Raw genomic sequence first — 27,765 nt, 5'->3', positions numbered from 1 at the left:
ACGCGTGGGCTGCCCGGCGAAGGAGGGGCATGCTCCTGCGTCGCCGCCCCGAGCCCGGTCTCTGCCAGTGGGCACACCCGCCCTGTTCATCTCCAGCGGCCACTGAGGCAGCCGGGTGGGGACCCTGCCCACAGGAAGGAACCAGAGTGGAGTCAGCCCGGGGCTTCCCCGCCAGGCCTGCGTGGAAGGGGGGTGCTGCTGTCCAGCGCAGTGGGGCGGTTGGCAGAGCAGGACCTTGAGGTGGCCCCAGATACAGGGCTTCCCCCACCCGAAATGCTGTAAAGGACATGACTAAACAGGGGTCAGGTGGCCCTGGGTCAAAGCGTGACAGCCGCGTCACAGCCGCTGGGGAGCCTGGCGGGCTGCGGTGCAGGACGAGGCCGCAGGTGCCTCCGCCCCGGCGTGTGGCCGCCCCGCCCGGCACACCCTCGCCCGCGGCCTTTCCAGCAAACCCAGGTGAGCGGACAGGGGAGTCGACTCCGCGTTCTCATAAACGCCGCCGTGCAACTCGTCCACGGAGCGAATCGTGACGGTCAAAACGCGGGGTGGGGCGCGCTCTAGCGCCCTTCCTGATGCACTGCTTCTGAAAGGTGATCCGACACGCGACTCTCAGCAGCAGCTGCAGGCCGCGGGAGAAGCGGCCACGTGGGGCCGGAGGGGCGGGCGACGCCGCGGGCAGAGCGGTCACCGCACGCCTCGCCGAGAAAGCACGACCCCGCCGCTGGCCGCCTCACCCAGACAGGCACGGTGAGGCCCAGAGGGGGCCGGGCACGGGCTAGTGACCTCGTCACAGGCCACGGCGCGAGGCTTTGTCCCACCAGAGGAGGACAGGACCCCGGCTGGCAGGCTGAGCCGGCCCCTCGCCGCACTCCCGTCGCCGGCTAGCTCAGCGCTGGCACAGAGGGCTGGCTGTGAACGCAGCCGGGGACGAGCCAGCCAGGGTGTGGGGACGCCGCCTGCCCTAGACGGACCCTCCCAGGGCACAGCGGGCTGACAGGGTTCACGTGGACCTGGAGAATCCTGACGTGGTGGGGTCTGGGGTGTGACAGGGACTCCTCAGGGCCAGGCTGGCCGCCCTCTCAAGGGAGCCCGGGACAGGCTGGACACAGACCTGCCCTCGTCTTCCTTCCCCGGGCGCTGCCCCGGAGTGGCCGGGGTGTGGCAAGGCGGCCCCTCTGCACGGGGCGGGGGGCCTGCAGGCGACACCGGAGGGAGGTGGCCGTGCGCGGCAGGACAGCGACCGCCCCGCCAGAGCAGGCGCTGGCGCGGCGTCCGCGGCCAGGTCCCACCGAGGGGGCAGCCACAGTCTCTGCAGCGCCCGTCACTTCGCAAACGTTCGGGGAGCCCAGCGGTCACACGCACCTGACAAAGGAGCAGGGCGGGGACCGGCGCGCGTGACGCGCTCTCCAAGGCGAGGCCATGGGCCGCCCGGGCGCCGACGCCGCACGGCCCGCAGCCCGCTCGCCAGGCGGCGGGCACGCGGCTGCACAGGCAGGACCCGCTGCACAGGCAGGACCCGCGTCCCGGGAGTCAGCTCTGTGGCGTCCCCGCCAGGGCACGTGCACGTGGCAAACTCCTGGGGGACACCGACGCCCCGGGCCTCCACTTGCCACGACTCTGCGGTGTGCGCTTCAGGCCCGTGGACTTGTTTGTAAACTGCACCCAAGGGAGCCACCTGGCGACACGCAGGCCCACTCCTCCAGGGACGCGGCACGCGGGCAGCTGGCGGTGCCGGGGCCTGGGGGCCGGCGCGAGATGCTCCCGGCCACCCCCTCCGACTGGCCCGCACGCACCTGGCGAGGCGTGAGCAGGCGCTGCGGACCCGAGCGGCAGCGGGGGTCCTCAGGTCCCTGCGTTCAGCAGACTGACGAGGGGCAAGCGAGGCTACGACTCACGGTCGCAGTGACCGTCGGCTCCCTGCAGCAGACACACGTGGGCTTGAGGGCGGGGACCCCTTCGACGGTTTCTCAGTGAAACCCCGTCAGATGAGGAAGAAAGACGTGACATCGGGCTTGCTCAGCAGGTGTTTATTAAGGCTCGTGCTCTCCCAGAGGAAGTGGCCGGCGGCCGTGACGCGTCCAGGTGGTGACGACGCAGAGGAGCTGTGCGCACACGTCGACAGCGCGGCCTCCCCGGGGCCGGGCGGTGCTCCAGGTGGAGTCTCGGGAGGGTCCGCTCCCTCTGCGGGGAGCCCCCGCCACGGGTGGGCAGACGTGAGACCATGTCACGCTCCAGCTCCAGGGGACGGCGGCTGTCCACGGTCCCCCGTTCCGCACAACACGACGGCAAACGCAGGTCCCGAGGCTGTTTTGCTCTTTTTGCCCAAATAGGAAAAAGATCCGGACGCACGGCGAAGCCTGCCGCCCGCTGTCAGCTCACCCTAGAGCCCGGGCCCCGGGCAGGAGCCAAAAACGGCCCTGGGCTCCCGAGTGACGGGCGCACAGTGAGGCGCCCGGATGCCCGACCCACAGCTGCTGCACACCGGGTCCCGCCGTCGCCCCACTGGCATGGCCGCTCCGGGGGCGCGAGACTGCAGAAGGGACGTGCCCCCCCAAACACGGCACCGCGACGCGCCCCCCTGCCCAGCAAAGCCCCGCACGCGGGGGCGCCGCGGAGGGCGCCGCCAGCGCGAGCCGCACGCCAGGCCGATGCGGGTCGGGACCTGCGGCCTCCGGCGCCGTGAGAAGCTTCAGCAGGACACACCACGTGACACGACTCGGGGTCTGCGCCGCTCCCCGGGAAGCGGCGACGTCCCAGGTGACGCGAGTGCGAACGCAAGGACGACGACACGAGTTCTGCCAAAATAAACAACAGTCCTCGGGGCGTGTTTGTTCTCGTGTGTTTTTAAAGATACTGGGAACTCGCGTTGGGTCAATCTGACCGAGGAGCTGGTGAAGACCACCCTCCTTTATTAGTGAGTTCTGCAACGCGACAGCACACAGAAAAACGCAGGTGGACGCAGGCCCCCGACTGACGTGAGCCGGGGGGACGTGGGGCCGCGGCGCGCCGGCCCGCACGCCAGGACAGCACCGCGCGCGGGTCCTCCGTCGGGCGCGAGACCACGGCGGGCCTGGCTTCTGCTCACTGCTTGTTCCGATTCTGCCGTTCCTGCCGAGAGAGAAGCGGGGAGTTTAGCACGCGGCCTGGACGCGCACACATCCCTCAGAACCGAGGTCCCAGGCCTGGACCCGTGCGCCCGCCGGACCACCCACGTGCGGCCGGGCCGGCAGCCAGCATTTGCCTCCGCCTGGCAGGTGCATCCCACCTACGGGGAGCCGGCTCGCCCAGAAGGCGAGAGCCCGTGGCTCCCAGCTGGGCTCCCCTTAGGGGGCTCTGCATGCTGCCACACGCAGCGCTGAGGGCGGAGCACACGTCTCAGCACCGGGGCGCGTCCCGTGTCCCACCAGGGTGAAGCCGCGAAGGGCACCGCAACACGGGGCTGGGTGACGACAGGACTCCCAGCACACGGGGTCACCAGACACTCAAGGGACGAGACAAAGTGAACCACGCCTCCTGCTAACACTGGACTGACTGCGTCTCGGGGCTGACAAACGACAAGACACAGGCCTGCCCCACACCCTGCTCCTCGCCCCAGCCCTGAAGAGAGCCCGCAGGAGCCGGCCAGCCGGGTGAGCAGGCCTGAGCCTGAACTTGGCGGCCTGGGACCCACGCCCCTGGGCCCACGTCCCTGGGGAGGGCCCCGCCCACCTCTGCCAGGATCTGCGGCCGGCCGGAGTGCCCGCAATGACAGGATGGCGGCGGGAACCCCACAGGCCTCCCGGGGCGCAGCCTGCCCTGCAGGAGGACACCCCCACGGCCCAGGAGGCGCTTGCTCCTCAGCCCCGCCTTCCCGGCTCCTGCCACACCTGTGCAGGTGGCCCAGGCTGGCCCGGTCCAGTGGGGGACAGGACTCTGCAGCTGAACTCTCACCGCGCTGTCGACGTGCCCGAACGAGTGACTGCAGGTCAGAGCCCGCTGATGGCACAGCTGCAGAGTCCGGCCTCCTGAGGACACCTGCGTGTGTCACCTGGAGCCCAGAACAGCACAGGGCAGGACAGCAGGCCTGCCCAGCGTCCCCGATCGCTCACCTAGAGCTGGGTCTGTTCTGAGGTGTCCTGAGAACCTCCCTGCCATGCAAACCGCCGGGAGGGGGTGCTGCCTGCCAGACCCCGCCCGGCAGGCCCCCCTGCAAGTCGAGTTCCCGCACCCAGCTCTGCGGTGGACTGGTGACCATGACGCAGAGTGCCCCTAGTCCACAGCACGCAGCGCGCTCACGCGGTCTGAGACGCACGGAGAGAGCGGCCACTCAGGGCCCCGCCTGTCATGCCCAGCAGCGCGGAGACATGTGAGCCTGGTGAGGCGGTGGTCTGCCCTGCAGGCCCCCTCCAGGACTCCGGCAGGACGCCCGGTGAGGCGTCACAGCAAGGCGACGGGGGCACCCACCTGCCGATGTGCTGGCAGAATCTCAAGTGCCCGCTGAGCCGGCTGCAGGAACAGCTCGAACCCGTGTGCCTGACCGCAGGCTGTCCCCTCCCAACGCCTGGCCCCCGACAGGCATCTCAGGGCCTGGCCCCACACAGGTTTCAGGAGACAAGAAAGGAAACCAACCAGGCGAGGGCCAGAGGCTCGCCCCAGGCTCATCACACCTCAGGGACCCAGTGAGCACTGGGCGAGCGCCAAGTACCGCAGCGTTTACCGTGGATACACACACGGCCACTGCTCCCAGGGGACGAAGGGGCGCAAGCTGCATGACCAACATGCTGTCTGCCCCTGTAAACTCCGCAGGTGTACCTGCTTCAGATAGTCTATGTCACACCTGGGAGAGCTGAAACAGAGTCCCAACAGCTGGGCAGAAGTGACGCGCACAGAGGGAAACAGATCTGCAAACCTGAGCTGTCACTGTGCGTGTGACTTAGGACCGCTGCCACTAAGTGCTCTCTCGAGGCCCGTCTACGTGCCTTCCTGCTAAAGACGCTGGATGCTCACAGGTGCACAACGCTTCTAACACAGAGAACCGGAAAAGGAGTGAAAACCCACCCACGGTCAACTGTTTCGTAAAAGGACGTTTTAAAAACAGAATAAAACCTAGGAAAAAGCCTCACGGCAAACTCTCAAACGCAGCAGCCTCCCGAGGGTGTGGCACTGTCCCCCTTCCCCGGTGTCAGCCAGCCCGGGACAGCTGGGCCCACGCTCTCTGGAGCAGGCTCTGCGGTGCCCTGTGCTCGCCAGCCCCCCCGTGTCCCCCGTCCCCGCCACCCTACCACCAACGGAGCGAGGTCAGCTTCTCAAAGCCACGGGACAGGGACTCGAGAGGAAAAATAAGCAACAAGCTGCGGAGCTGCCGATGGCAGGGGCCGGGGCCGGGCGCGGGGTCTGGAGGCCTCGCCACCTGCCCCAGAGCGGAGGACGCGCTCCTGCCTCGGGGAAGCCCAGGACGGCCGTCCGAGGACAGTCCCGACGCGCACGAGAAAGGCGTGCGTCTCGCTCCGGGCCCTCACGGCAGAGTCTGCACCGAGGGCCTGTCACCGCTCCTCAGAGGGAGGACAGCTCAGCAGGTATGCGGTGACGCTGCTCCGTCGGCACCACGGGGGGCCCCGCCCGCCCCCGCCGACTCGCCTTGCGCGCCCCCTCCTCCTCCTCCTGGCGCTTCTCGTAGTGGGAGAAGTCGTCGAAGATGGACGTCGTGTGCTTGTAGGAGGCGATGATCTTGAGCACTTGCTTCGCCTTCTCCAGGGGCACCTCCTGCGTGTCGCGGGAGTTGGTGACGGGCTTGTTGTCGTTGTTCTCCAGCCGGATGTGCCGCAGCTGGTTGTTGGGCACGTCCTTCACAAAGATCCACTTGACGTCGAACTTGCCCTTCCACTTGTCCTGAGACCAGACGCCCGCGCTCGTGCCGTAGTCCACCGGCGACTTCATCTCGGCCACCCCGCAGAAGTGGCCGCTGCCGTTGACGCTGAAGAGCAGGTAGACGGGCCCCCGGCTGCCGACGGAGCGGAAGGCGCCGTCCAGGCGCTTGTTGCCGTGCTCGGTGCTGCACCAGATGGAGTACTTGATGGAGCGGTGCACGTCGTCCTCCGAGTAGCTTTTGATGATGAACACGCGGCCGCTCCGGAGGTTCCAGTCGAACTCCTTGGGGTTGTAGCTGTGGGCGGCCTTCAGCTTCTCCAGGACGGGGTGCGAGTCCACGCTCGGGGCAGAGCTGGGCAGGGCGCTTCCGGGAGCGTGGCCGTCACCCCCGGTCCCGGCGCCCGGCCCCAGCGCTGCACTCCTGCTGCGTGGGGCCACCCAGCGGGTCTGGGGCGGCTGCTGAGGGCTCTGATGCTGCACTTGGGCCGAGGGCAGGGCCTGAGCAGGCAGGGGCGGCACGGCCGGCGGGGGCGCTGGGGCAGACTGGGGCGCCGGGGCCTTGGGCACAGGCCCCTTGTTATCCCAGGTGCCGATGTCCATGTTATGCTTTATGGGGGGAGGGGGCAGTGCGCCCCCGACGACAGGCCCGCCCTTGGCTTTCATCTTCGGCTGCGGCTTTGCCGGCTTGCTGGCGATGGCGGCCCACGACGTCGGCTTGGAAACGGGCATGCTGACGTTTGTCCCCGCGCTGCCAGTGAGCACGCCGGTCATGGCCACGCTGCTGACAACCGAGCCCACTGTCTTGACTGCAGAGGCAGTGACGTCGCCCACCTTCAGGCCCACCAGGCCCTGCTCCAGGCCGCTCACCCCTGGGGCCTTGCTGAGGCTGTCACTGGCGAAGCCGGCCTGCCCGTCCACAACGGAGCCGCCCAGCGAGCTCGGCGGGTAGGCGTAGCTGCCCCCGTAGGCCGAGCCCTGGGCCTGCTGCCCCTGCGCCCCGCCCGCCCCCCAGGCGGAGAAGGGAGGGCTTTCTGGGAAGAAGCTGAGCCTGTGCTGGTAGATGCTGCTCCCCAGGCCCCCGGGCTGCCCGAACACGGCGTCGTGCACGAAATGGTGGTCCCCGTTGCTGAGCTGTCCGTAGGTGGTGAGGTAGGGGACAGGGGGGTCCCCTCCAGTGGACCACGGCGCCTCGCTGAGGGAGTAAGGGAATCCGATGGACGGCGGGTAATAGCTGGGCAGGTAGGGGTCAGCCATGGACGGGTAGCTGTTACTCTGCAGAAACAGCAAGTGACAAGTTAGAGGGACCCCAAAAGTGACAACCGCCCCTGCTCGAGTGCAGGCTGGGGGCGGTAAGACTGGCCAGCAGCGCCAGCACCCGCCAGGGGCGCGGACACTGTGGGCGCAGAGCCAGTGGAGGGGCCGCGGGGGACGTGGCCGGGGCTGTCTCCACACGCAGGGCGCCCCCGCAGTGGTCTGGACACAAGCTCAGTGGCCGAGCCCGGCCCGATGGCCGTCCACTCTTCCTCAAGGAGCCCGCGCGAGGGCCCAACCAGGCCGCCCGGCAGTGCCGCCCGGCGGGCGCTGACAGCACGGGCAGCTCAGCGGAAGTGGGAACAGCCCAGAGGGCGAGGAGATGGTTCTGGCGGCGGGCGGGCCCCCTAGGCTACAGATGGGTCCCCAGGCAGGCTCCAAGTGAGCCCCCCACCCACCCTCAGCCCACAGGACCCCTTGTGCCCCCGCCCGTCACGGCAACTCCGGATGCTCCTCGCACACGCCCCTCCAGAGCGCCTGCCGCACGCGAGGCCCTGCGGCCCAGCTCTGCGGCCCACAGCAAGGGCCCTCTGTGTGGTGCGGGCCAGGGCCAGAACGTGGCTGGACCACGAGGCAGCAGGGCGTCAACTGAGGGGCTCCAACAAGATGCCCGGGGCGCACGTGAGACTCAGTCAATGGGTCTGGGGGTGCCCCCTGGAGAGGCTCACTAGGGGTCTGGCCACCGAGGCGGGAACGGAGACAGTCGGGGGGTGCGCACTGAGGGCCGAGCCCTCCCGCCCGTGACGCCATTCTCCGATTCCTTAACAGCCCCCATCCGGCCCCCGCCCCCCAAAGAACACGAGGGTTCCCATGGAGAGCGTCGGCTAGAAGCCTCCCACGCCAACCCATCTTCAGAAGAGAGCCCCCACCTGGCCCCCGAGGGTGGCTGGAGTCCGGGTGTGGCCTGCAGCCCTGGCCCCGAGGTGGGAGATTCGGGGGTACGATGGGGGGTGAACACCAGACAAGCAGATCGGCTGCATTGGGAAGGGGGTTGGCAGTCTCTGGGCCCCCTAGAAGGCCCTGTGGAAAACAAGCCGGTCCCACAACACATCCCAGCCCAGCATGTGGCACGGTGGCCGTGGTGAAGCGGCCACCTCCTGCCTCCTCGTCCTACCCTGCAGTTCTTGGGCTCAGGAGTCAGACTTCCTTCCTGTGGCTGCTCCACCCACCCCAGACCATTCCAAGGCCACCTTTACGATGCAGCAGTCACTGCTTCCCGTGACAAGGCCTGTGGTCTCGGGGAGTGAGGGGCAGACAGACCGCGGGCGCCACCCGGGTTCCGTCCGTGGGGCCTGAGCTTCCTGGAAGGGTTTCGGTGGCTCCAGCCCCTTCAGTGCCAGCTCCTCCTCAGTGTGCCTCGCCTTACTTGCACCCTCCAAGCGACCTGTCCCATGGGCGGGTGGGAGACGGGAGGGGGAGGGGGAGGGGGACGGCAGCCCCGGGCCTGAGCCTCTGGCCAGGGTGCGGACACCAGCAGGACGTGACGGTCCGGCAGCCGGGCACACCGCCCTGGCCGTGCCGCAGCACGGCAAAGGCCCCTCAGCACCCATCTGAGATGTCACTGCTCAGCAGACAGCTGGCATCCGGTCACGCGACGCCCCGGGCAGCCAGGACTGGACATCCAGGGACAGGCAGACCCCCCGCCGGCATCGCCCAAGCCCTCCATGTCCAGCCAGGGGTCAGACCGCGGCAGGGATCTGTCCCCATCATCCGTCCAGCGCAGGTCACTGTGAGGTGCGCACCGGCATTGGTGCAGCTTCCAGAGAACTCACGACACGGCCCGGACCGCAGCTCTCTCTAGAGCGTCCTGACTCACACGAGGCACCGAGGCGCCTCTCCGAGTTCCCAGACGGAGCAGCAGTGCTTGGCAAGCGGCTGCAGTCCACCGGGGCCACCCACGCTGCCACTTCCAGGGCCCCTGGGCACAGGCCTCGGCGGGGGAGACCGGCACAGGCGGGAGCGGGCCCGGCCCCAGCCCTGCCCGGCCCGGGCTGCGTGGCAGACTATGGCTGTGAGCAGCGACCCGGTGCCGTGAGCCCGGCTCCCCCGTTACCTGGCCTCGCAGGCGGCCCGTTTCCTACTGCCCCTGCTGCGCGTCCTCTGAGAGTCCGCGAGCGAAGGGAGCCTGGAGAGGCCGCCCGTGTGCTGTGGGGACGACCATGGCCTCCTGCCTCGCCGCCGGCCTGTTCGCAGTGGACGGGGCCCGAAACCGAGGGAAGCACGCACCGGGAAGCCGGTCACGCTCGGCGTGCACGGGGCCGCCGCCCACCAGCCGGCACCGCCACACCCTGCACTCAGAGCCAGGCACCGGCCCCAGACAGGACGGGACACGACGTGCCGACCCACGCACGCCTCGGGGGGCCCGCGTGACACCGAACAAGCTCTCCCCTCAGTCGACGGGCACCTTGCTGTGACCGTGGACGTCCATTTACCAGGACACGGTGCGTGCAACGAAAGTTCCGATCTGCTCTTAGCGCAGTGACGCCTCTGAGCAGGTGTCTCGTTCTGGAAGGAACGGACCACGCAGGTACGACCAAGCCCATGACCGGTGCTTTCACGGCGGGACTGCTGACTGCAGCCTCTGCTGCAGCTCAGGTCACACCCAGTGAGTCTTCCACACAGTCTCCCGACGGCAGGGAAGACACCCCAGTGCTGGGCTCTGGGGGTGCGTCCTGGTGGCTAAAAAAAATGGTGAACGTGAGGACACTCTGAACGAGACAAACTCCAAACAGCGATCACCACCCCTGCATCGCTCTCTGAAAAACCAAACAGTAAAACGCAGCAAAGCAAGGACCCTGCCCTAGAACCGAGTTTTTCGTACTTACTAAAATGTAACCCCATTAAAGACACTGTCCTTCTGAACAACCAGAACCGTTTAAGGTTGAGACACATGCTTCCTACACCCGCTTTTCTGAGAAAGGAGAAATCCTGAGATTTCTCAAAAGCTTTCAGTTTCACAAACAATAAAGTGGCTCAGCTGCTGGCGGCCAAGGGTGGGGCCTTGGGGGAGAAGCAGACCCTGCACCCAGAAGGGGACAGAGGTTCCTGTAGTAAGTTGAGAAGCATTGACTTAAAAGGGGGGAAAAACAAACTGCGTAAAAACGTCCAGAGCGACTGTGAACACGGGGTCAGCGACGCGGGTCCCAGGAGCGCAGCTGAGCCCGGCCCGCGTGGCCCTCGCTCTCGTGCTGAGGCCGCGAAGGCAGCCCCCCCCCCAGGGCAGGCGCAGGGCACGCGCCACCTCCAGGGCACTGCCGGAGCGGCTGGCTCAACACGAAGGGTGCTGCGACCCCAGCGGTCCTGTCAGCTGACGCTCAGGTGACAAGCCTCCGCTGTGAGCCAGCATCGTATCAGGGACCCTGGAGTGTTCGAACGCGGTAAGAAGCTCATGCCAAGCCGACCCCTCCAGGGCCCGGTCCGCGTGTGGAGGGTGCACCCTGGCGAGGCCTCTGTCTGGCCTGGCCTCGTGCTAGTGGGTGAACAAAACCACCTCAAGGCGACAGACGCCGGGTGACAGCGGACGGAAGCGCCCGAGGCCAGACGGAGCTTCTCGCGAAGAGGAACGCGCTTCAGCTCCGGCACAGGACGGCGGCGCGGACACCGCACGCGGGGCGCTGAGGGGAGAGGCCATGCCTGGCCCACGCTGCCCGCAGCGGCCCTGCTCCGCACGGAGCACAGCCTCCCGGCGCCGGACGTGGTGACCGGCGTGGCTCTCCCCCGGACTGCTACGGCACGGGCAGGCACAGCTCCCGGTGAGCCGCGCAGAGCTCCATGCAGGAGTCAAGGCCTCCCTAGGAAAGCGATGTCCCCCCGGCGCTTGGGGGGCACCTGGCTGCCAGAGGGAAACGGAGTTCACTGCTCATCCTTCCTGTCCCCGCCAGGGAGGCAGGCCTGGCACACCAGAGTGCTCCCAGTGGGGCCACAGGGCCCTGGCCGCCCCTCGTGCCCGCACCTCCCGGCCCCGCCTGCACACTTGGGCCTCCCCGGGGTCGCTGCGCCGTCCCCCAGGCACGGGGCGCCAGGAGGACAGTGCAGCCCCGCCAGAGTCCCCTTCTCCCCTGTCCTCCCCGCTTGTCATTTCCAAAGTGCAAACTAATACTGACTTCAAGTCACAGCAGGGGACCCAGAGCGCTAGGTCAGGGTGTCCGGGCGACAGTCCCATGCCAGCATGCTGCAAGTAAGTGCACCCTACCGAAAACCAGGTGGGCCGTGAGCGTCCCCCACGCCACCCTGGGAGCTAAGGTGTCAGAGAGCATGAGCATGCAGCCTCCGGTGGCCCTGAGGACATCTGGGTCAAAAAGGAAACGCAGCACAAGCCGTGGGTCCGTCTGCACCGTCACTGCGGTGGCAGCCACCGGTGTGCGTGTGCAAGGCACATGTCCTCGTCAAACTGCGTCTTCACGTGTGCACAGCCTGCCACACACCAACGCCTCCCAGAGCAGGGAGACAGCGACAGACCGTGAGGCTCCTTCCCGGCCACACGGCTCCCCCCACCTCCCGCAGCCAGGCGGGCTGGGCACCCCAGCACGTCCTCAACCCCGAGTCACAGCCGAAGCACAGCGGGGACTCCCCTACCAGGATCTGCCAGCAGAGCCCAAAGCGAGAGCAGTGACGGGCCGCCCGGGCCCCACCGCGGGGGCAGCTCCGTGCCGCAGCCCTGTGAGCGCCCGATGACAAGCGCAGGGACAAGCACAGGGACGGACGCGGGAACCGAGGGGCGGGCCGGGGCCTCTCTGCTCCCGCCCACAAAGCCAGGGCCCTGCCGCGCGCTGCCTCCCACCCCCGACGGCGGCGTCTCTGGAGAACGTGCTCCCACTGGTGCTGGGCTCACTCCACGTGAGCGCTGACAGCCACCTCGCAAGAAGGGAGCTCCCGGCACGACGGGAAGGGGCCGGTCTCGGGCTGGTCACAGCGGCTGCGCGGCAGGGCTGGCTCCACGCGGCTCCCCCCAGGGCAACTGCAGCCACCGCACTGACACCAGAACCACTGTTCTGCTTGCAGAGACCCCGCAGAGTGACACGAAGGCTACTGCCTCCCAGAACACACTTCGAGCGAAACAGCGCCCCCTTTAGTTAAAGTTAGTGCACACCGCTGCCACAGCATTAGAGCCACCTGAGAAAAAAGATGGTCAAGGACACGTCCGTTTCACTACTCGCCATCCGTGTCTCTGGCGGACCCGTCGCTGAGGCCAGCTGGCTCTGCCCTGTGGCACTGTGCCCTGCCTGGCGGCGGCCAGAGCCTCAGGGACCCTCTGCTGGTGACCCGCGGAGCACAGCGGTAAGGAGGACAGATAAGGCCAAAGACACTTCGGAGAAGGGCAGCTTCTCAAGAGCGGGCTGCTCCCAGCCCGGCGCAGGGGAGGCGAGGCCGGCCTTTGCTCCGCAGCGAACCAGCAGTGCGTCCAGGATGCGCTGCGCTTAAACCCGCTCCAACCAGCCCGGTGCTTCCAACAGGGCAAGTCGCCCCCCCCAGGGAACACGTGCCCAGACACTTTTGACCGTCACACTGGGAGGCAGTTACCAAAGGCCAAGGAGGCTCCTTAACACCCTACAGCACACAAAACAAAGATGGTTTCAGTCCAAGGGGCCCGCAGTGCCGAGGCTGAGGAACCCTGCAATCCCTAGGCAGACCGCGCGGCCCCGGCGCCCTGGCCCCACATCAGGCCCCGTCTCCGATCCTCCCACGCAGCACCTGATCCCCCAGCAACTCTGTGCGGACTGACCACAATCTGTTGCCCAGGAAACAGGCAGCGGGCGAGCCGCCTGAGGAAGCGTCACACAGTCAACCAGCGGTGGAGTTAGGGTTCGACCCCGAGGCAGGAATCGGGCTTCAGAGCCAGGATCTTAGCGGCTGTCCTAGACCACAACTCCAGTCATCCAGAACTAAAGCAACTTGTCAGAAAACATCCGAGAACTGCTCGCAGCTCCACTCTGCTGGGGACAGTAAGCGCTCCCGTGAGCCACGACGCTGAGGCCCGCGAGAACGCCACTCGCACGCCGGAGCCTGCGCTTCCTCCGGAGAGAGAGCCCACGGCACGGCGCCCCGGCCACACTCAACGAACAGCTGGTCTTCAGAGCAAGTGTTCGTCAGCAAGCTTCCCGCTGTTTCTAGTACTTCACGGTCTGCTTTTTTGTTGGTTAGTATCATGTTAGAAACACGACAGTAAAGGTGGATCATAAAGTTCAGTCAAAACTGATATAAAAACACTCACCTGATTTGACTGTCCTGAAAGGTAGGGCTCAAAGTCATTGTCATGAACTGTATCCTTCTGATGCAAAGAACCATTTTGTACTAGGACAAAAAGCACAAACAAATACTACATTTGAATTTTTAAAAATCACTTTTAAGCGTGGAAGTTAAACATACCAAAGTCCATGCCCATTACTTCTGGCGGAAATTGCTTTAACTTAAGAATGAACACAACCAGTATGGCGCCGATTGTCACACAGCTAATCAGGGATGACAACGCAGAACTCTCAACAACTGGCGCTGTGCTGTTGAGAAAGATTTCATAGATCGATAGACGTTTACAAAATGGAAATACAGACAAAATAAGGCGAGGACCTTGTGAGAGGGTCTTGGCAAAGGCACAGTGGTGTAGGGGGTACGTATACCAGAGGGTGGTACTTCCGGAAGCCCACCTGCCTGTGTAGGGAGTGGACCAGGTGGCTCGGGCAGGGCAGCAGGAAAGGACGGGACTGAGAACCACTCCTGACTCACTCTATCTGGCTAACTGTCCACTGTCACGACGGTGAGCCAGGAAAGCAAGGAAAAGGTAACCAGAGTGCGGGGCCTCGTCCAACCTTAAAACACGAAGACTCATATTTGGTTACACCCGAGCAACACACACACTGGTTGAAAACAGTCTTCCAGGTAAGCACGAAGTGTCACTTACCGGTTCTCACGAGAGTGAGTTTTGGGGTTTACCCCAAGCTAGGACGTCATAAGACAAGACAAGGGCCTCAGGAGGCAAGGGCTGTAACTGCTGGGCTTCGCAGCCAGCTCCCAGGGCCGGGCAGGTGCTGCCCCCACAGAGCCGGCCCCTCCCACCTAGGGCACACAGGCGGAGTCATGGTCCCTGCGCCTCCTCGCCTTCCCCATCCAAACCGCCCGCGCCGCGGTTATTCTAACCGCCCACTTCTCCAAAAGTTCCCGACCTGTCAAACCTCCCCAAATGCTTCATCCCCCCAAAGCTGTGGAGGAAAAGCTTTCAGTCTGGAAGCTGCTTCCTAGACATTCATCGCCCGCATGGCCCGCCACTCCTCGGCGACCGCCTGCTTCGTCCACTCCGGGGCCCACAGCCCGCCCCACCTGCGCTCACCTTTATTATCTTGTCCTTTTGTTCTCTGCTCCGTCGCAGGCCCGGACGTGCGAGCGGACGAAACGCGGAGGAAAGGGAAATACAAAGTTATTTACCAGAACCCCTCCCCGGCCAGCGGCGCGCTCTGGCGTGAACGGGCCCTGCGGCCACACGCGCCCCTGCCCCGGGCCCGACCCCGCGACCCCGACCCCGCGACCGCGGTCCCAACCACGTGACCGGCTCCCCGCCGCCAACCGCGCGCCCCGCCCGGCCCGCTACCTGGGGATCCACGCTGGTGGCCGACATGCTTCATGAACAGGCGGCGCGGCGCGGGGCCGGGGCGCCCGCCGGCTAGGGCCTCCCGCGAGGCCGGGCCTGTCACCAGCGCTCTCGCTGCCCGCGGCCCGTCGCGTCCTTCCCGGGCGCCGGCCGGGCGGCGGCGGCTGCTGGGCGCGCGGGCCGAGGCGCAGGTCGGTGAGCAGGGACGGGGCGCACGGATGAGGGGCCGACTCCAATGGCGGCAGCGGCGGCGGCAGCGGCGGCGGAACCGGCAGCGGCGGCGGCAGCGGCGGCGGGACGGAGCTGCGCGACGTCAGCGCGAGCGGGGCAGGCCGGGAGCGCCGCCGGGTCGCCACGCGCCGCGCCTGCGCGCCGAAGTCGGACGGGACGGATCTCGCGCCCGGGTCCTAGCCTCACGCGGCGTGGGCGGGGCCTGGGCGGGGGCGGGGCGAGCCTGGGAAGTCACGTGGGCAGTGACCGGGCGATGCTGCGTCCGAGCGGTGTGTTCGGGGTTCCGTGGGCTGGAGTCCAGTCTACCCTGCGCTCGCCCCAAACGCCCTACCGACCTCCCTCGGAGGGGTCCGGGTTCCCGGGTTCCCCTGAGATTTGTCTGTGACCTCACCTTCTGCAACAGCTGTCCCCCGGGAGCCCTGGACTCCCGCTTCCCTGAGGGTGCTGCTTTGCAAGCACCTTCTTGGATCTCCAAGGGGCTCCCTGGTTTATCGCCAGTTTTCGTGTTAGATTCTTGAGCCCGATTTCGCTGCAGGAAGGTAAAGAGAGTTGAGCCCTGTGCCTAGTCCGGCGCTGCAAGGGGGCTTTCGGCCTGTGTTCAAGGGTGGACAGGCCTTCCTGGCTCCACTTCCCTTCAGGGAGCCCAGTTCTCATTCCCCACTCAGGTCCGCCCCACACAGGGTCGCCAGCCTGGACGCCCCGCCCAGTTCCCCGGACGCTGTACTTGCTACTCTACCATGGCTCCCTTTCCGGATCTGGCAAATGTAATGTCTTCAGGAGGCACTGACCAGGGTCCTGTCCTGGAATGCTGGCTCAGGGTGGGATGTCCAGCAGGCGGGCATCACAGGAGCGGTCCCCAAAGCAGGGCCTGGGCAGATGTCAGCAGGCAGGAGATGCACTAAGCAGGAAGGGTGGGGGCGGCTGGGATCACAGTGGGATCCCGATAGGCGCAGAGCCACCCTGGCACTGTAGAGGCAGGATGGCTGGTACTACACAACATCTCACAGCTGTGGGAGGAGCTGTGGATGCAGGAGGCCTGCTGCTCTGATCCACTCATCACTGGGTCTCCCTGGGACCCGCCCTGGCCTACGAGTGGGAATAGCAGGCTGCACAGGCTCAGAGGAGCATCCGATGCCCAAAGATGAGTCCGAGTCCAGTGGGACCTTCATACCCTTGAGCCATGGGCAGCTCACGCCGAGGTGGCTTTGAGGTGGATATAAAATGAATGGTACACATCGAGAAAGGCGGCAGACGTGGGAAGACACCTGGGGACGGGAAGAGGGGAGTGAAGCAAGATCGCTGAGCGGCAGAACGCTGCCCTACCCCTGCCGCCCATCTCTGGGGGGAGGGAGCGACACCCTGGGCAGTCCTGCCAAGTCCAGAGCAGCAGGTGCCTGTGACCCAGGGCCAGGAGAATCCTGGTGGTCAGAGCCTGGGCAGTCAGCCCTCTCGGAGGCCCCACCTCTCTCCCCCCCCATCGATGGCGCTTGGGCAGGTGGTCACGAGTGGAGTTCAGGGCCGCGCGGCCCTCACGAGTCCTTCACCCTCCTGTGCTCCCTCGTCCTCTGTTGTAGGAGGCACAGTCCCCCGTTTTCAGGATCAATGTGAGCATTAAATGACACAGGCACATTCTCAGCATCGGGCCAGGCCCACAGACACTAGCCGTTAGCTGCCGTCTTCACCTCGAAATGCTCGAGCAGGCCATGCTGGCCTTGGGGGAGTGGCCGCTATAACAAAGTATCACAAATTGAGTGGCTTAAAACACCAGAGATGTATTCTCTCCCACTTCTGGGGGCCGGAACCCCAAATCAGTATCACTGGGCTGAAAACCAGGTTCAGCAGAGCCGCCCTCCCTCCAGAGGCTCCTGGGCAGGGTCCTTCCTGCCCCTTCCGGCTCCTCGCGACCCCTGGCGTCCTCAGTGTCCCTTGGCCCTTTACCTCCTTGACACATGACCTTTTCCTGTCATTGGATTCAGGGCCTGTCCTGATCCAGCGTGACCTCTTCTTAACTTCATTCTCTCTGCAAAGGCCTTGTTTTCACAGTCGCAGGTGCACGAATTTGGGGGGACACTATTTAGCCCAGCACAAGGATCGCAGATGATGTCACCTGGGGAATTTGGAGGACAGCATCCAGGGGTTGAGCTGGGTTCCAGCTGCCACGTGGAAGGGCTGGCCCTGAAACCAGAGGACTGATGAGGGGGTCACGAGGTCGTTGGCCAGGGAAGGGGCCAGCAGGGCCCAATAGCCACCACTGGGGCCCACCCAGCCCACCACCCCTCCAGCTGGGAAACCTGGCAGCGCTCCGTGCTGACCATGGCCAGGGAGGAGAGCAAAGGCCACCCAGAGCGGGGGGCGGTGTGGGTCTCAGCCTGCAGGCAGTGTAGGGGTCCTGAAGCAAGTCCCCCGAAGCAGGGACTATGTGGGCCCAGCTCAGGAGGCTGAGGCCCACAAGCCAGCCCCAGGGAGAAACTTTCTTCTGCTGCCTGACAACCCGGGAAGGACAGTCCCACAGAGCCTGGAGCTCAGCTTCCCATGACTGCAGAGGGCCACTGTCATGGTCCACGGTGCGGGGTGGCAGAACCGCCCTAGTCTTGCCCTCCCATCCCGGCTCCTCCAGGACAAGGAGGCCCAGCCCTGCAGCTGGGAGCAGAGCAGCTCCTGGCACAGGACGTGGGGACCTTAAATGACTGCGAGCAGCTCAGGCTTTGGAAGAGCCCGGGTCTGGGGTCTGTGCCGGGACCAGCAGGCTCTCCCTACTGCCCGGGACACCTCCCCGCTCTCCACCTGACTCCTGCTCATGCTTTGGCCTCAGGGACAAGCTGAGTGTGTGCAGGCATGTGGCATAGGGGTCTCCTCGCCTGCATGTCAGAGGCCAGAGAGCCCACCCATCCTGGGCCCTCCACCCTCGGGCAGGCGCCCCTCCCCGCCACACCCCCTCCAGGCCCAGCTGGAAGAGGATTTTTTCTGAACATTGTCAGCATTAAAAAGGTCTGACTTTCTCTTCATCTCAGAGGCATAGAGTCATGTGGAGAAAAACCTCATCTCTGAACTCGAAGGTGCAAGGGCGGTGGCCGAAAGCACAAGCTGCACCCCCAGGCCCACTCCCGAGGGAGCTGGGGTTCTCCCTGCCCTGCGCCCACTGCGCGTGTGCGGGTCTGTCTGTCTGTCCCTGACACATGTGCGCACCTGTGCAAGGGCACCTGGCTGGAGGAACCAGCCCCTCAGGTGTTGGCTCACTCAACAGCTGGCTGCTGGGGCTCTGCAAACAAAGACGCCCATCCACCCCAGGGTGCTGATGGTGCCTCTGCGGCATCTGCCAGCCCGGCTCGCCTCCTCAGCTGAACTCCGGGCTCCTCCCTAATTGGCGGCCTCCTTCCAGGAGCCCCCCCTCTGCGCTGCTTCACCCCCCCGCCAAACATGCTCCCCTTCTGGGGCTCCCCTGCTCCCTCCGTGTGACCTTGGGGCTCCCCCTGCCCATCCCCCATCCCCGGCGTGAACTTGGGGCTCCCCCTGCCCCCCGCACGACCTTGACATGCTTCCTGTGACACTCAGAATTTCAGTGTTGAAACCTCTTCTCTTTAAATGCCCGCCCACTCGGTCACTCATTCGCTAATGTCAAGTGAGCACCCACTGCCTGTGCTGTGTGCTGCTGTGTGCGCATGCGGGGCGCTGGGGTACCGTGGGATCCTGCCCCGCAGAAGCCCTGGGGGTATCTGAGTGCGCATGCGGGGCGCTGGGGGTACAGCTGGTCCCTGCCCTGCAGATCCCCCCAGTGGGCGGGGGGTATGCTGTGTGCGCATGCGGTGTCCCTGCCCTGCAGACCTCTGGGGGGATGCTGACTCCCGGGGATGCTGACTCGGGGGGGGGGGGGTGCCGGCACAGCCTGCAGAGTGGCTCGGCTTGATCAACACTCATTGAGCACCTGCTGTGTGCCGGGACCGGGCAGGCATGGGGACAGAATGAACCAGATGCTGTCCTCTGACCAGAGAGGAGAAAGAAAGGGTATAAACAGGTCCCCTTGGATCGCAGCTGAGGGGAAGCCAGGAGGCGTGCCAGCCTGGCCTGGCCTGGCCTCAGGAAGGATGGGTTGCCACCAGCAAGGACCTGGAGCCAGGGCACAGAGGTGGCTGTCCCCACCGGAAGGGCAGCTCCCCGCAGCCCAGGCCCTGCCCGTGCCCACTGCTGAGTGCGGAGCCTGGAAGACAGCTCGGCGGCGCACGCGGGAGGCGTGTGATCTAAATCTGGTCTAGTGCGTGAGAGGCGCTTCTGGGTTCCCGGAGCAGCTGAGCCGCCCACAGGTGAAGGAGTTTGCTCACGCCATGCAGCTAATCTGCGGCCGACTGGAGAACTTGAAGCAGTGCCCAGCAGCCTGCCCTGCCCGCGGCGGGCACCCCAGGCTCTGCCCACTCTGCGCCACCTCCCCGAGGGCACCCCGGGCTCTGCCTGCTCTGCGCGACCTCCCCGAGGGCACCCCGGGCTCTGCCCGCTCTGCGCGACCTCCCCGAGGGCACCCCGGGCTCTGCCCGCTCTGCGCCACCTCCCCGAGGGCCTGGCAGCCCCCATCGGCTGTTCCCTGCTCCTGCAGCAGCGGTACCTGCGCTGTCCTAACTCCACTCTCTAGGGCACCTGCGGCTTCTGCGAAGAGCCGAAGAGCCCTCATCTGTCCCCAAGGTGGCGCCAGGTGGTCTGGAGCCGGAGGTCTTCCAGCGTGGGAGCAGGATATGGACATGCCCGCTTGTGGCCGGCGTGCCGCACAGTAGGGTGGCTTGCAGCCCCGTCCGGCTCGGGTGGTGTGGCCCTCGGCTCCTGCTGCAGAAGTGCCCTGCACAGGCCCCTTGCCTGGCAGCCGGGGGCTGCAGGACGGAAGGCGGGCCTCGCACCCGCCTCCCGCTCTCCCGCTCTGGCCCTGTCCTGATGTTTACTATTTGCCCTGTGATGTCACGCTCCCTCAGGTGGACCCTCAGAGACGCCCCCCGCGTCCCACCTCAATGACTCTGTGCCCACGCCCAGACGCCCGCCGAGGCCAAGGTGGCAGTGGTCACTGGCCGAGCACGTGGGCAGCTGCGAGTGGGTCCTGGGGGTGCAGGGAGCCCCGAGCACCAGCACATGCTCCCACCTGATGTCGCTTTACGAAACAAATGCAAAGACGAAGGATCCGGAAAGTCAAGCTGGGGACCGCGGCGCCTCCAGCCCTGAGCCCTCTGAGTGTCACCGGCACACCTCGAGGCCAGCCCTGGGTTGGGGAACCCAGCGCCCTGTGAGAACTCTCCACCAGAGGCTCACAAAGAGGTGGGGGGCACAGAAGACGAGGGTGGGGGGCGCGCCAGGAGGGTGTGCAGGGGCCACCGTGAGCATGGCGAGGGCCGCAGGTGGCCGGGAGGGGCCTCGACTGCCGGCCCAGGTGTCTGGGAGGGCGGGCGGTGGGGCAGGAATGAGGGAGAGTCTCAGAGCGGGAGTTGGGGGATGGGGGGAGGGCCTGGCTCCCTCTGGCTCCCCTCCTCCAGAACCACCCGAACCACCTGCAGTCCTGCCGAGGCCCCGCCCTGCCCCGCCCGCCAGGCCAGGGAGGTCTCCAGGGCTCATAGCAGGAGAGCATCCAGGAGGACCTGGCTGTCCACCAGACACCCCTGCATCCTCATCCTGCCCATGTCGTCCCTGTGGGGGGTGTCACATTTCCCCCCCAGGGGCACTAACTACGCAGTTCAGCCCACCTGGAACCTTCCGCTTCCAGAAGCTGCCTGGCATCAGGCCCGAGAATTCCCCGCTGACAACAATACCACTGCCCGCAGCACCTCCCCCCACCCACCCAAGGGCCCCGAGCCACTGCCGGCCCTGCTACCCTGGGAGGGGTCTCCGGGCTCTGGCCTCTCCCCCTTGTCCCGAGAGCCACTGCCTGTCCCTGGGGCCTGGAGGGAGACTGCGGCCCCCGCCTCCCCAGCCCCACCGCCGGCCCCTGCCCGGAGCCCCATGACAGCCGCTGCACGGAGCGCGTGATGCCGGCTGCCGCACTGGCCCCTTCCACAAAGCAGGGCCCCTGGCCACTCCCCAGCCTGGGGCACTGGGGGGCAGGACGGTGCCGTCCTCATCTCCCAGCTGTTTGTGGCCAAGGCCACCGCTGCCCCCAGGCAGGGCCCCAGACTCAGGAGCCCTGAGGCAGGCCGGCCGGGCGCATTCCAGGACTGGCCGATCAGGGGCCTCGTTGCTGCAGCAGGCCTGGGCAGGGCGGTGTCTCCTCCATGGGGCCTGAGGATGTGCCCAAGTGCTGGTGCTGCGGCCCAAAGCTGAGCCGCTGGGCGGCTGGAGGCAGCCCTGTGCAGGGACACTGCGGACCCCACCCTCTGTGCGGCCAGGTCCTGGGCCAGGATGTGGGTAGCACCCTGTCCTGGGGCAGTCAGGACCACCTGGATGGGCAGGTCCTGGGCCAGCTCCACCCCCTGGTGGAGGAGGAGGAGGCAGCTGGGGCCGCCCCGCCTGCAAGGCCAGCCTTCCCGGAGATGGGCTCCGAGGAGCTGCGGCTGGCCTCCTTCCAGGACTGGCCACTGACTGCCGTGGTACGGCCTGAGCTGCTGGCTGCTGCCGGCTTCTTCCACACCGGTGAGTCCTGGGGAGCTGGGGGGTCATTCAGGGCCCTTCTGGACTGAGGGTTTCCCTTCTCTGTGGAGCCCATGTCCCCAGCAGGGAGGGGCCAGGCCCAATGAAGATGGGCGGGGGTCCCGCAGCCCTGGAGTCTTCTGGGCACGTGCTCCATATTGTGATGAGTGACCCTGGAGAGGGGCCGGCACGGCACAGGGCAGTTGGACCCTGGAGGGTGATCGGTGAGCTGGTGGGAGGAACATCTCTGTGGCCCCTGGGGATCCAGGGATGGGCTCTCAGGGGTCTGGGGGTGGCCTGGCCTGCTGTAGCTGCCACCTGCAGTCTGTGCCAGGTGACGAATCTGTGGACGGTGAGGGGTGAGGCGGAGGCGAGGGCCACCTGGGGATGGACAGAAGCGGGGCCCCCATGCAGACGGAGGCGTAAGCCGGAGCCCCCCGCCCCATTACTGGGAATCGTCCTGGGGAGGCTGCTCCTGGGCAGAGGTGTCAGGACGGCTTCTGTCCCCCAAAGCTTTAAGGTGATAGGATGCTCCAGGCCCCCACCCCCACCACCGGCCTCTGAGCGATGTGACTGGCCACTCTGCTCCTCCTGCTAACGTCCTCAGGCCTGGCTAGCACCCGGACATTGCCGTCCCCATTCCGCCTTTGAGAAGACTGGGGTGCACATGAAATCCGGGGAGAACACAGGGCGAGGGAGCCGCAGAGGCCAGTGGGAGCCCCCCGGTCTCTTGAGAGACCTCAGAGAGCCCCTGCCCCTTAAGAAAAGGCCACGTGGGAGCCCCCCATTTACAGCCTGGGGGACACGCTGGCCCCTTGGAAGTGGCCTGATGTGGACAGGGCAGCATCTCTGTTCCCGCCAGGCCGACAGGACAAAGTGAGGTGCTTCTTCTGTTACGGGGGTCTGCAGAGCTGGGAGCAAGGGGATGACCCCTGGACGGAGCACGCGAAGTGGTTCCCTAGGTGAGGGCCTTGCGGGCCCCTGGAAACAGCACGTTTGCCGTTTCTTCTTTGGTGCTCAGCAGAGGCTGCTTTCCAAACAGCCCGCTCAGCAAGTGCGCTGTGCACTGGGGCCGGCGGGGCGGGGCCGGCGGGGCGGGGCCGGCGGGGCGGGGGTGGGGGCGGGGCAGGACCCGGCCCAGGGCCTTCCTGGCGCTGGAACTTGGCAGCCAGGAAGGGGGTCCCCGCTGCAGCCCTAGCCCCCCGCCCATGGGGCTTCTAAACTCACTTTCTTCAGGTGCGAATTTCTGCTCCAGACAAAAGGAAGGGACTTTGTCTGCAGCGTCCAGGAGTCTTGCTGCCACCTGCTTGGCTCCTGGGTGAGTCCCGCCTCTCCTTGGGGCCATGAGGGACAGGTGGCGAGGGGCCCCACCCCCCCTCCATCTCCTGAGGGCACAGAGGTTCTCTTGCTCCTTCCAGGACCCATGGGGAGAACCGGAAGATACCACTGCTGCCGCGCCCCCCAGCCCCGCCAGCCCTGCGGCCCCCGCCAGCCCCGCGGCCCCCGCCGGTGAGCGTGGCTCGTGGCCTGTGGGTCGTGCTCTGCCCTCCGGCCCTGCAGCCTGCAGTGTGGCCCAGGCCTTGTGCGTCCCCTGCGTGTCCCCCGATGCTGGATCGCAGGGAGAGCGGGCCTGCCTCACAGACTCTGCACGGCACCACATGCGTGTCCAGGGCTCCAGGGGAGGCCAAAGCTGTCCCCTGCCACGTGGGCGTGGCCAGCCCTGGGGTGGGTGACGGGAGCAGGGTGGGGAGAGGCGCTGTGCACCAGCTGCGTGGCCACCAGCCGCAGCCCAGGAGCCGACCTGGCTGCAGTCACAAGCCCACAGCGGAGCCGGCTGTGCCGAGCTCTGCAATCCAAGCCTGAGGCTTGTGGGGCAGGAGGCCGAGGGGCCCCAGGGGGCTCCCGGTTCAGGTCCCGCCTCTTCTATCCAACTCCAGAGCAGGTAACTGAGCTGCAGGCCCTGAGTTTCAGGTGGGGACGGCGCCAAGTGCGTCTGGGGTGACACGGGGTCCATGGGATGCCCAGGGAGCAGCTCTTGGCATCTGCGGGGCTCCGTCCTGGTGGCTTTGCTGGCCACTTACTGCTTTCTCTGAGCGGCGGCCCCTCCGAGAGCACGGCCCCCTCCGACGCTGGCAGAGAAGCCCTGATGGCTCCAAAGTCCTCTTGTATTGAGGTGGCCCTGGTGACTGGCCACAGCGGCAGGCCGTCAGCCTCTCTCGCATGACCCCCAGGCCCAGGCTCCTCCCGGCCCTTGGTCCAGCACCCGTCACTCTGCCTCGCAGATGCCAGGGGGGGCCAGGAGCGGCCTGAGTGGCGCCGGTGCCCAGCTGTGCGGCCGAGCTCCCGACTCTCTTCCAGGCAGTGCTGCTGGGGGTGCCTGCCGCAGGAGGACAGGGCTGGGTGGCGGGGGCAGAGGCGCCCCCGTTCTGCGGACGCTGCCCGCCTGCCACCTGGCTTCTGCTCATCACTCTGGGCACAGCCGCCCACACCCCACAGGGCCCGGCGCACAGCCCCCCACGCCCCGCAGCACCGGCAGGCACAGCGCCGCCGCGTGCAGGGCCACTGCAGGAGCGCTGGACGGGCGGGGCCCCCTGCGGCGTGCACTGTGGGGTGTATGGTGGCAGGGAGCGTGGGCTGGTCCTGCCCTCCCCAGATGAGCTGGACCTCTCTGTGGCCAGCGCTGCCTCTGAGCCCAGCCGCACTTTCTCCTGGGGGCCTAGCTCTCACGTCCACTCCTGACCGCCCACAGCTCCCGTCCCCCCGGGCCCCGAGCTGCCCGCGCACAGAGGAGAGACCCAGTCAGAGGGCACCAGGGAGCCAGGTGAGGGCGGGACCCACCTGGGGGCGGGTGGGTGACCCTGGGGTGAGTGAGGCGGGCGATCCTGTGGTTGATGCCAGACACTCCGGTGTGTCCCCAGCCCGCCTCCCCCGTCGGCCCAGGGCGGAGGGCGGAGGTCAGGGTGCGGGGAGGTGTCTTAGGCCCGCTCCCTAGAGGAGCCAGCAGGAGCCTGTGGGTCTTTGCGTCCAGGGGCCCGGGACACAGAGGAGCAGCTGCAGCGCCTGAGGGAGGAGCGGACCTGCAAGGTGTGCCTGGACCGCTCCGTGTCCATCGTCTTCGTGCCCTGTGGCCACCTGGTGTGTGCCGAGTGTGCGCCCAACCTGCAGCTGTGCCCCATCTGCAGGGCCCCCATCCGCAGCTGTGTGCGCACCTTCCTGTCCTAGGCCAAGGAGGGTGCCTTCCCGCCCCGGGCCAGGTGAGGGTGCCTTCCCGCCCCGGGCCAGGTGAGGGCTGGGTCGCAGAGCCACCAGCAGGCAGGCCCAGCCTGGCCCGTGCCGGGGACATCTCCCAGGCCTCGGAGACGTCAGAAGCGCCCGGGCAGTGCCCCCAGGCATGTCGACACTGCAGTCCCGACGCTGGGCTGACGCAGTGTGGCAGGGACCAGCACGGCCGGTGGCAGCACTGCCTCCGTCCCTCACGGCCCAGCCCCGCACACGTCCCGATCAAGCCCGTTACCTTCCCTTCTCGCCGGGGCACCCTGGGGCCACTCCATGCCCGCTGGGCACGTCAGGGCCTCGGTCCTCCCCATGGCTGAGGGCAGCACCTCCCGTCCAGCTGGGCGCGTGGGGCTGCAGCCAGGCCGGGGGGAGGGGGAGGATGGCCTTGGAGGGGTGTGGAGAGTACACGGTGCCGGTGCCGTTCCGAAGGGCCCAGGACCCTGGACGGGGCCTCCGCCTGGGAGCCCGGCTGGCGGAAATATGCAGTGGATGGGGCGTGTGTGTGTGGGGGCTTGAGTATCATTAAAGAGGGGCAGGAGACTGGTCTTCTCAGGGTTCTCAAAGCCTGTGTGCCCTGAGATCACCCCAAGAATCTTCCAGGACAGAATAGCAGTGGAGGGAGGCCCCTGGACGAGCCGACGGGGAGCTGCTGACTCGCCCTCTGCTCCCGCAGGCTCTGCGAGTGCGGCCTCCGCGTGGGCTCTCTGCCCACCTCAGCCTGTCCCCTGCACCACGCAGCAGGCCTGCTGAGGACGGCCGAGCCGCTGTCCAGCGCCGACTGCCCGATTCCGACCGGTGGCCCAGGGTGGAAGGCGGAGCTGTGGGGGCTTTGTGTGGAGTGGGGTGGTTTTACCTGAGTTTGGATGCTTTTGAGGATTCGCAATAAAGAGATGGGTTTCCCCTGGCCTCCTTGCTCCAGGACAGCCAGCCCCCTCCCCACCACCCCGCCCCCCAAAGCGCCATTCCCGCCCTCCCCGCCTCTCATCATGTTGGCCCGCTCCAGGCCGGTCCCCCAAATGCTTCCTCAGGTAGCGGACACCCCCTTTCACCCCTCCCCCTGTGCCCTTTTCTTTTCAGCATTTTAAGGGCTCAGAATCAACTTGTCCATGGCCACTTCTGAGGCTGAACTCGTGATTGTCCACCAAACCCCCGCCTCTCAGGGGAGGTGGCTTGTGATGGCCTTGGCACCTTGGGACACAGCAGGACCGTTTGCTGAGATCCCGCTGAAGACAGCTCCAGCGCCAGCAGGAGGAGGGGCCCTGCCCTGTGGGCAGAAGGAGCTTGTGCTTCCTGCCGAGCCCGGCCCTGCACCCCGGGCTCCACCAGCCGAGTGTGTGGGGCGGGGTCCCCAGGGGCTGGCCGCAGGGGCGGCCCTGCAGGGTGCGGGGGGGGTGCAGGAAGCGCTCGGCCGCGAGGAGGACCACCCATTCTGACCCCGAATTTCAGGGTTATGTGTGGGGCAGGGCTGGTGGCCGAGGTCACTTCCGAGAAAGTGAGGCAGAGGCCCGGGCGGCCCCCTGCCTGGGGCGTGCAGCGCGTGGACGCTGCTCTCGTGAGGGCAGAGAGGAGGGCAACATCCCGAACCTCCTGCCACAGCGAGACGCCTGCCGCGGCGCGGCCTCTCGGCCCCCTGCCAGCCCCCTGCACGAAGCTGAGTCAGACCCAAGACTCTGCTGGGCTGGGAGCTCCGGGGGGTGCGGCCGAGCCCCAGAACCCCTGCACCCCGATCTCCCCAGCCTGGAGACAGATGGAGCAGGTCTCAGAAAAATGGGGGACGGATGGACTGACGAGGCGGCCCCGAGGAGCACCTCCGGCCACGCTGACTGACTGGCCGGGCCCAGTGGGCGGGCTCTGCTGGCCATACTTACAAGTACGCCTGCTCGGACAAGAGGCTGGAAGGCTTGTCAGCGACATGCTAGAGAGGAAATGGGTCAAATCCACCAATGAAACCAAGACCCAAATAAAACGAGACCCGAACCCCAGGAAAGAGGGCAGAGTGAGGAGCGCGCCCACACGCAGATGCTCCTGGTGCAGTGGGGGGGACAGGGAAAAGCAGAGGGGCTCCAGAGAGGGCGGCGCTGCCCCACACCCGCTCAGACCGGGGGGCAGGGCTCCCCGGACGATGCATAGTGTGAGCGACTTCCAGGGCGAAATGCCTCAGTGGGGGAGCCTGCATCCTCTGGGCCTGGGGGCTGGGGGCTGCACCTCGCCCTGCAGACCCTCCCAGCCGCCACCCCTGTCGTGTTCACGAGCATCACTCAGACGCCCCGCGGGGCCGTCTGCACAGCCGGGGTGTGGCAGGGGCTTTCTGGGCAACACGAACGCATTTCTGAACCCCGGGGCTGGCTCCCATCCTAGCGTCTCAATGTGACCAGCACACGAAGCCCTTTTGTTTCCTGCCAGCCAGCCGCGCTCTGGGACATGGTTGGGTGGGCACGCCGCCCGAGGGCTGAGGGGAGCTGGGGCCTGGTCTGGGAGCTGCAGGATGCCGTTTGGACAAACATACTGCCCACTCCAGGGCCACCCGACTCCAGGGACAGAGGCCCTGAATTCCGATTGGATTCCGACCCTGTGGGTGCGTCCGCCCTGGCTTCGTTCCCTGCAGGGTCTCCGCATGAGGCCACGGCAGAGTGAGAGCAGCAGTGCCGACGCCGCAGGCCGGCGGGGGCCTGACGGGGGCTCACAGTTGACAGAAAGTGACGAGGCTGCTCGGCTGGTCCAGGCCGGTGCTGAGGGCCTGCGGGAGCACCCGGCCAGCAGGCCCTTCCCAGCCACAGGGAGGCAGGGCGGCCCATTTCCCCTTAGGTCTGGGGGCTCAGCCTTCCACCTGCGGCAGCTGTGGGATCATGGGGGGCTGGCCCTGCAGCACGGGAGCCCACGAACCTACAGGTCTTGGGGCGAGCTGGCCCCTGGTCCCCATAGCCTGGGAC

General features: G+C 66.7%; 2 protein-coding genes across 6 annotated transcripts; one reads left to right on the top strand and one right to left on the bottom strand.

Moving 5' to 3' along the window:
- Positions 1-2,012: 2,012 nt before the first annotated feature.
- Positions 2,013-15,034, bottom strand: YTHDF1 (YTH N6-methyladenosine RNA binding protein 1). 5 transcript variants are annotated; one of them, XM_016136096.2, is made up of 5 exons: positions 14,738-15,034; positions 14,480-14,504; positions 13,370-13,449; positions 5,617-7,119; positions 2,013-3,108 (listed from the first exon to the last, which is right to left on the bottom strand). In XM_016136096.2, exons 1-5 carry the CDS (start codon positions 14,762-14,764, stop codon positions 3,082-3,084), a joined length of 1,662 nt encoding a protein of 553 aa, XP_015991582.1. In that variant the 5' UTR covers positions 14,765-15,034; the 3' UTR covers positions 2,013-3,081. The 5 variants fall into 5 exon arrangements, with proteins under 5 accessions (XP_015991582.1, XP_015991585.1, XP_036085080.1 ...); XM_016136099.2 differs by lacking the exon at positions 14,738-15,034 and adding an exon at positions 9,591-9,837 and having other exon boundaries at positions 14,480-14,694; XM_036229187.1 differs by lacking the exons at positions 14,480-14,504; positions 14,738-15,034 and adding exons at positions 9,591-9,837; positions 14,054-14,473.
- A 6,170-nt stretch (positions 15,035-21,204) lies between these two features.
- Positions 21,205-25,683, top strand: BIRC7 (baculoviral IAP repeat containing 7). The gene is made up of 7 exons (XM_036229090.1): positions 21,205-21,562; positions 22,422-22,521; positions 22,796-22,877; positions 22,978-23,032; positions 24,309-24,380; positions 24,588-24,813; positions 25,509-25,683. The coding sequence occupies exons 1-6, from the start codon at positions 21,205-21,207 to the stop codon at positions 24,779-24,781; spliced, it is 861 nt and encodes a 286-aa protein (XP_036084983.1). The 3' UTR covers positions 24,782-24,813; positions 25,509-25,683.
- The last annotated feature ends 2,082 nt before the right edge of the window (positions 25,684-27,765 follow it).

Source organism: Rousettus aegyptiacus, unplaced genomic scaffold (assembly GCF_014176215.1).
Source record: "Rousettus aegyptiacus isolate mRouAeg1 unplaced genomic scaffold, mRouAeg1.p scaffold_m13_p_12, whole genome shotgun sequence".
Lineage (NCBI taxonomy): Eukaryota > Metazoa > Chordata > Mammalia > Chiroptera > Pteropodidae > Rousettus > Rousettus aegyptiacus.
The sequence above is the reverse complement of the archived record's forward strand: the minus strand, read 5'-3'. Positions and strand labels throughout refer to the sequence as shown.

What these genes read in the sequence shown, in the direction of transcription:
- BIRC7 (XM_036229090.1), top strand. Translation starts at nt 21,205, where the DNA reads ATGGGGCCTGAGGATGTGCCCAAGTGCTGGTGCTGCGGCCCAAAGCTG. An exon ending in CACGCGAAGTGGTTCCCTAG is followed by an intron (nt 22,522 to 22,795) that starts GTGAGGGCCTTG and finishes CACTTTCTTCAG; the next exon opens with GTGCGAATTTCTGCTCCAGA. An exon ending in CGCGCCCCCCAGCCCCGCCA is followed by an intron (nt 23,033 to 24,308) that starts GCCCTGCGGCCC and finishes GACCGCCCACAG; the next exon opens with CTCCCGTCCCCCCGGGCCCC.
- YTHDF1 (XM_016136096.2), bottom strand. Translation starts at nt 14,764, where the DNA reads ATGTCGGCCACCAGCGTGGATCCCCAG. An exon ending in TTTCAGGACAGTCAAATCAG is followed by an intron (nt 7,120 to 13,369) that starts GTGAGTGTTTTT and finishes CTGTTTCTGCAG; the next exon opens with AGTAACAGCTACCCGTCCAT. An exon ending in AGGAGGAGGGGGCGCGCAAG is followed by an intron (nt 3,109 to 5,616) that starts GCGAGTCGGCGG and finishes CTCTCTCGGCAG; the next exon opens with GAACGGCAGAATCGGAACAA.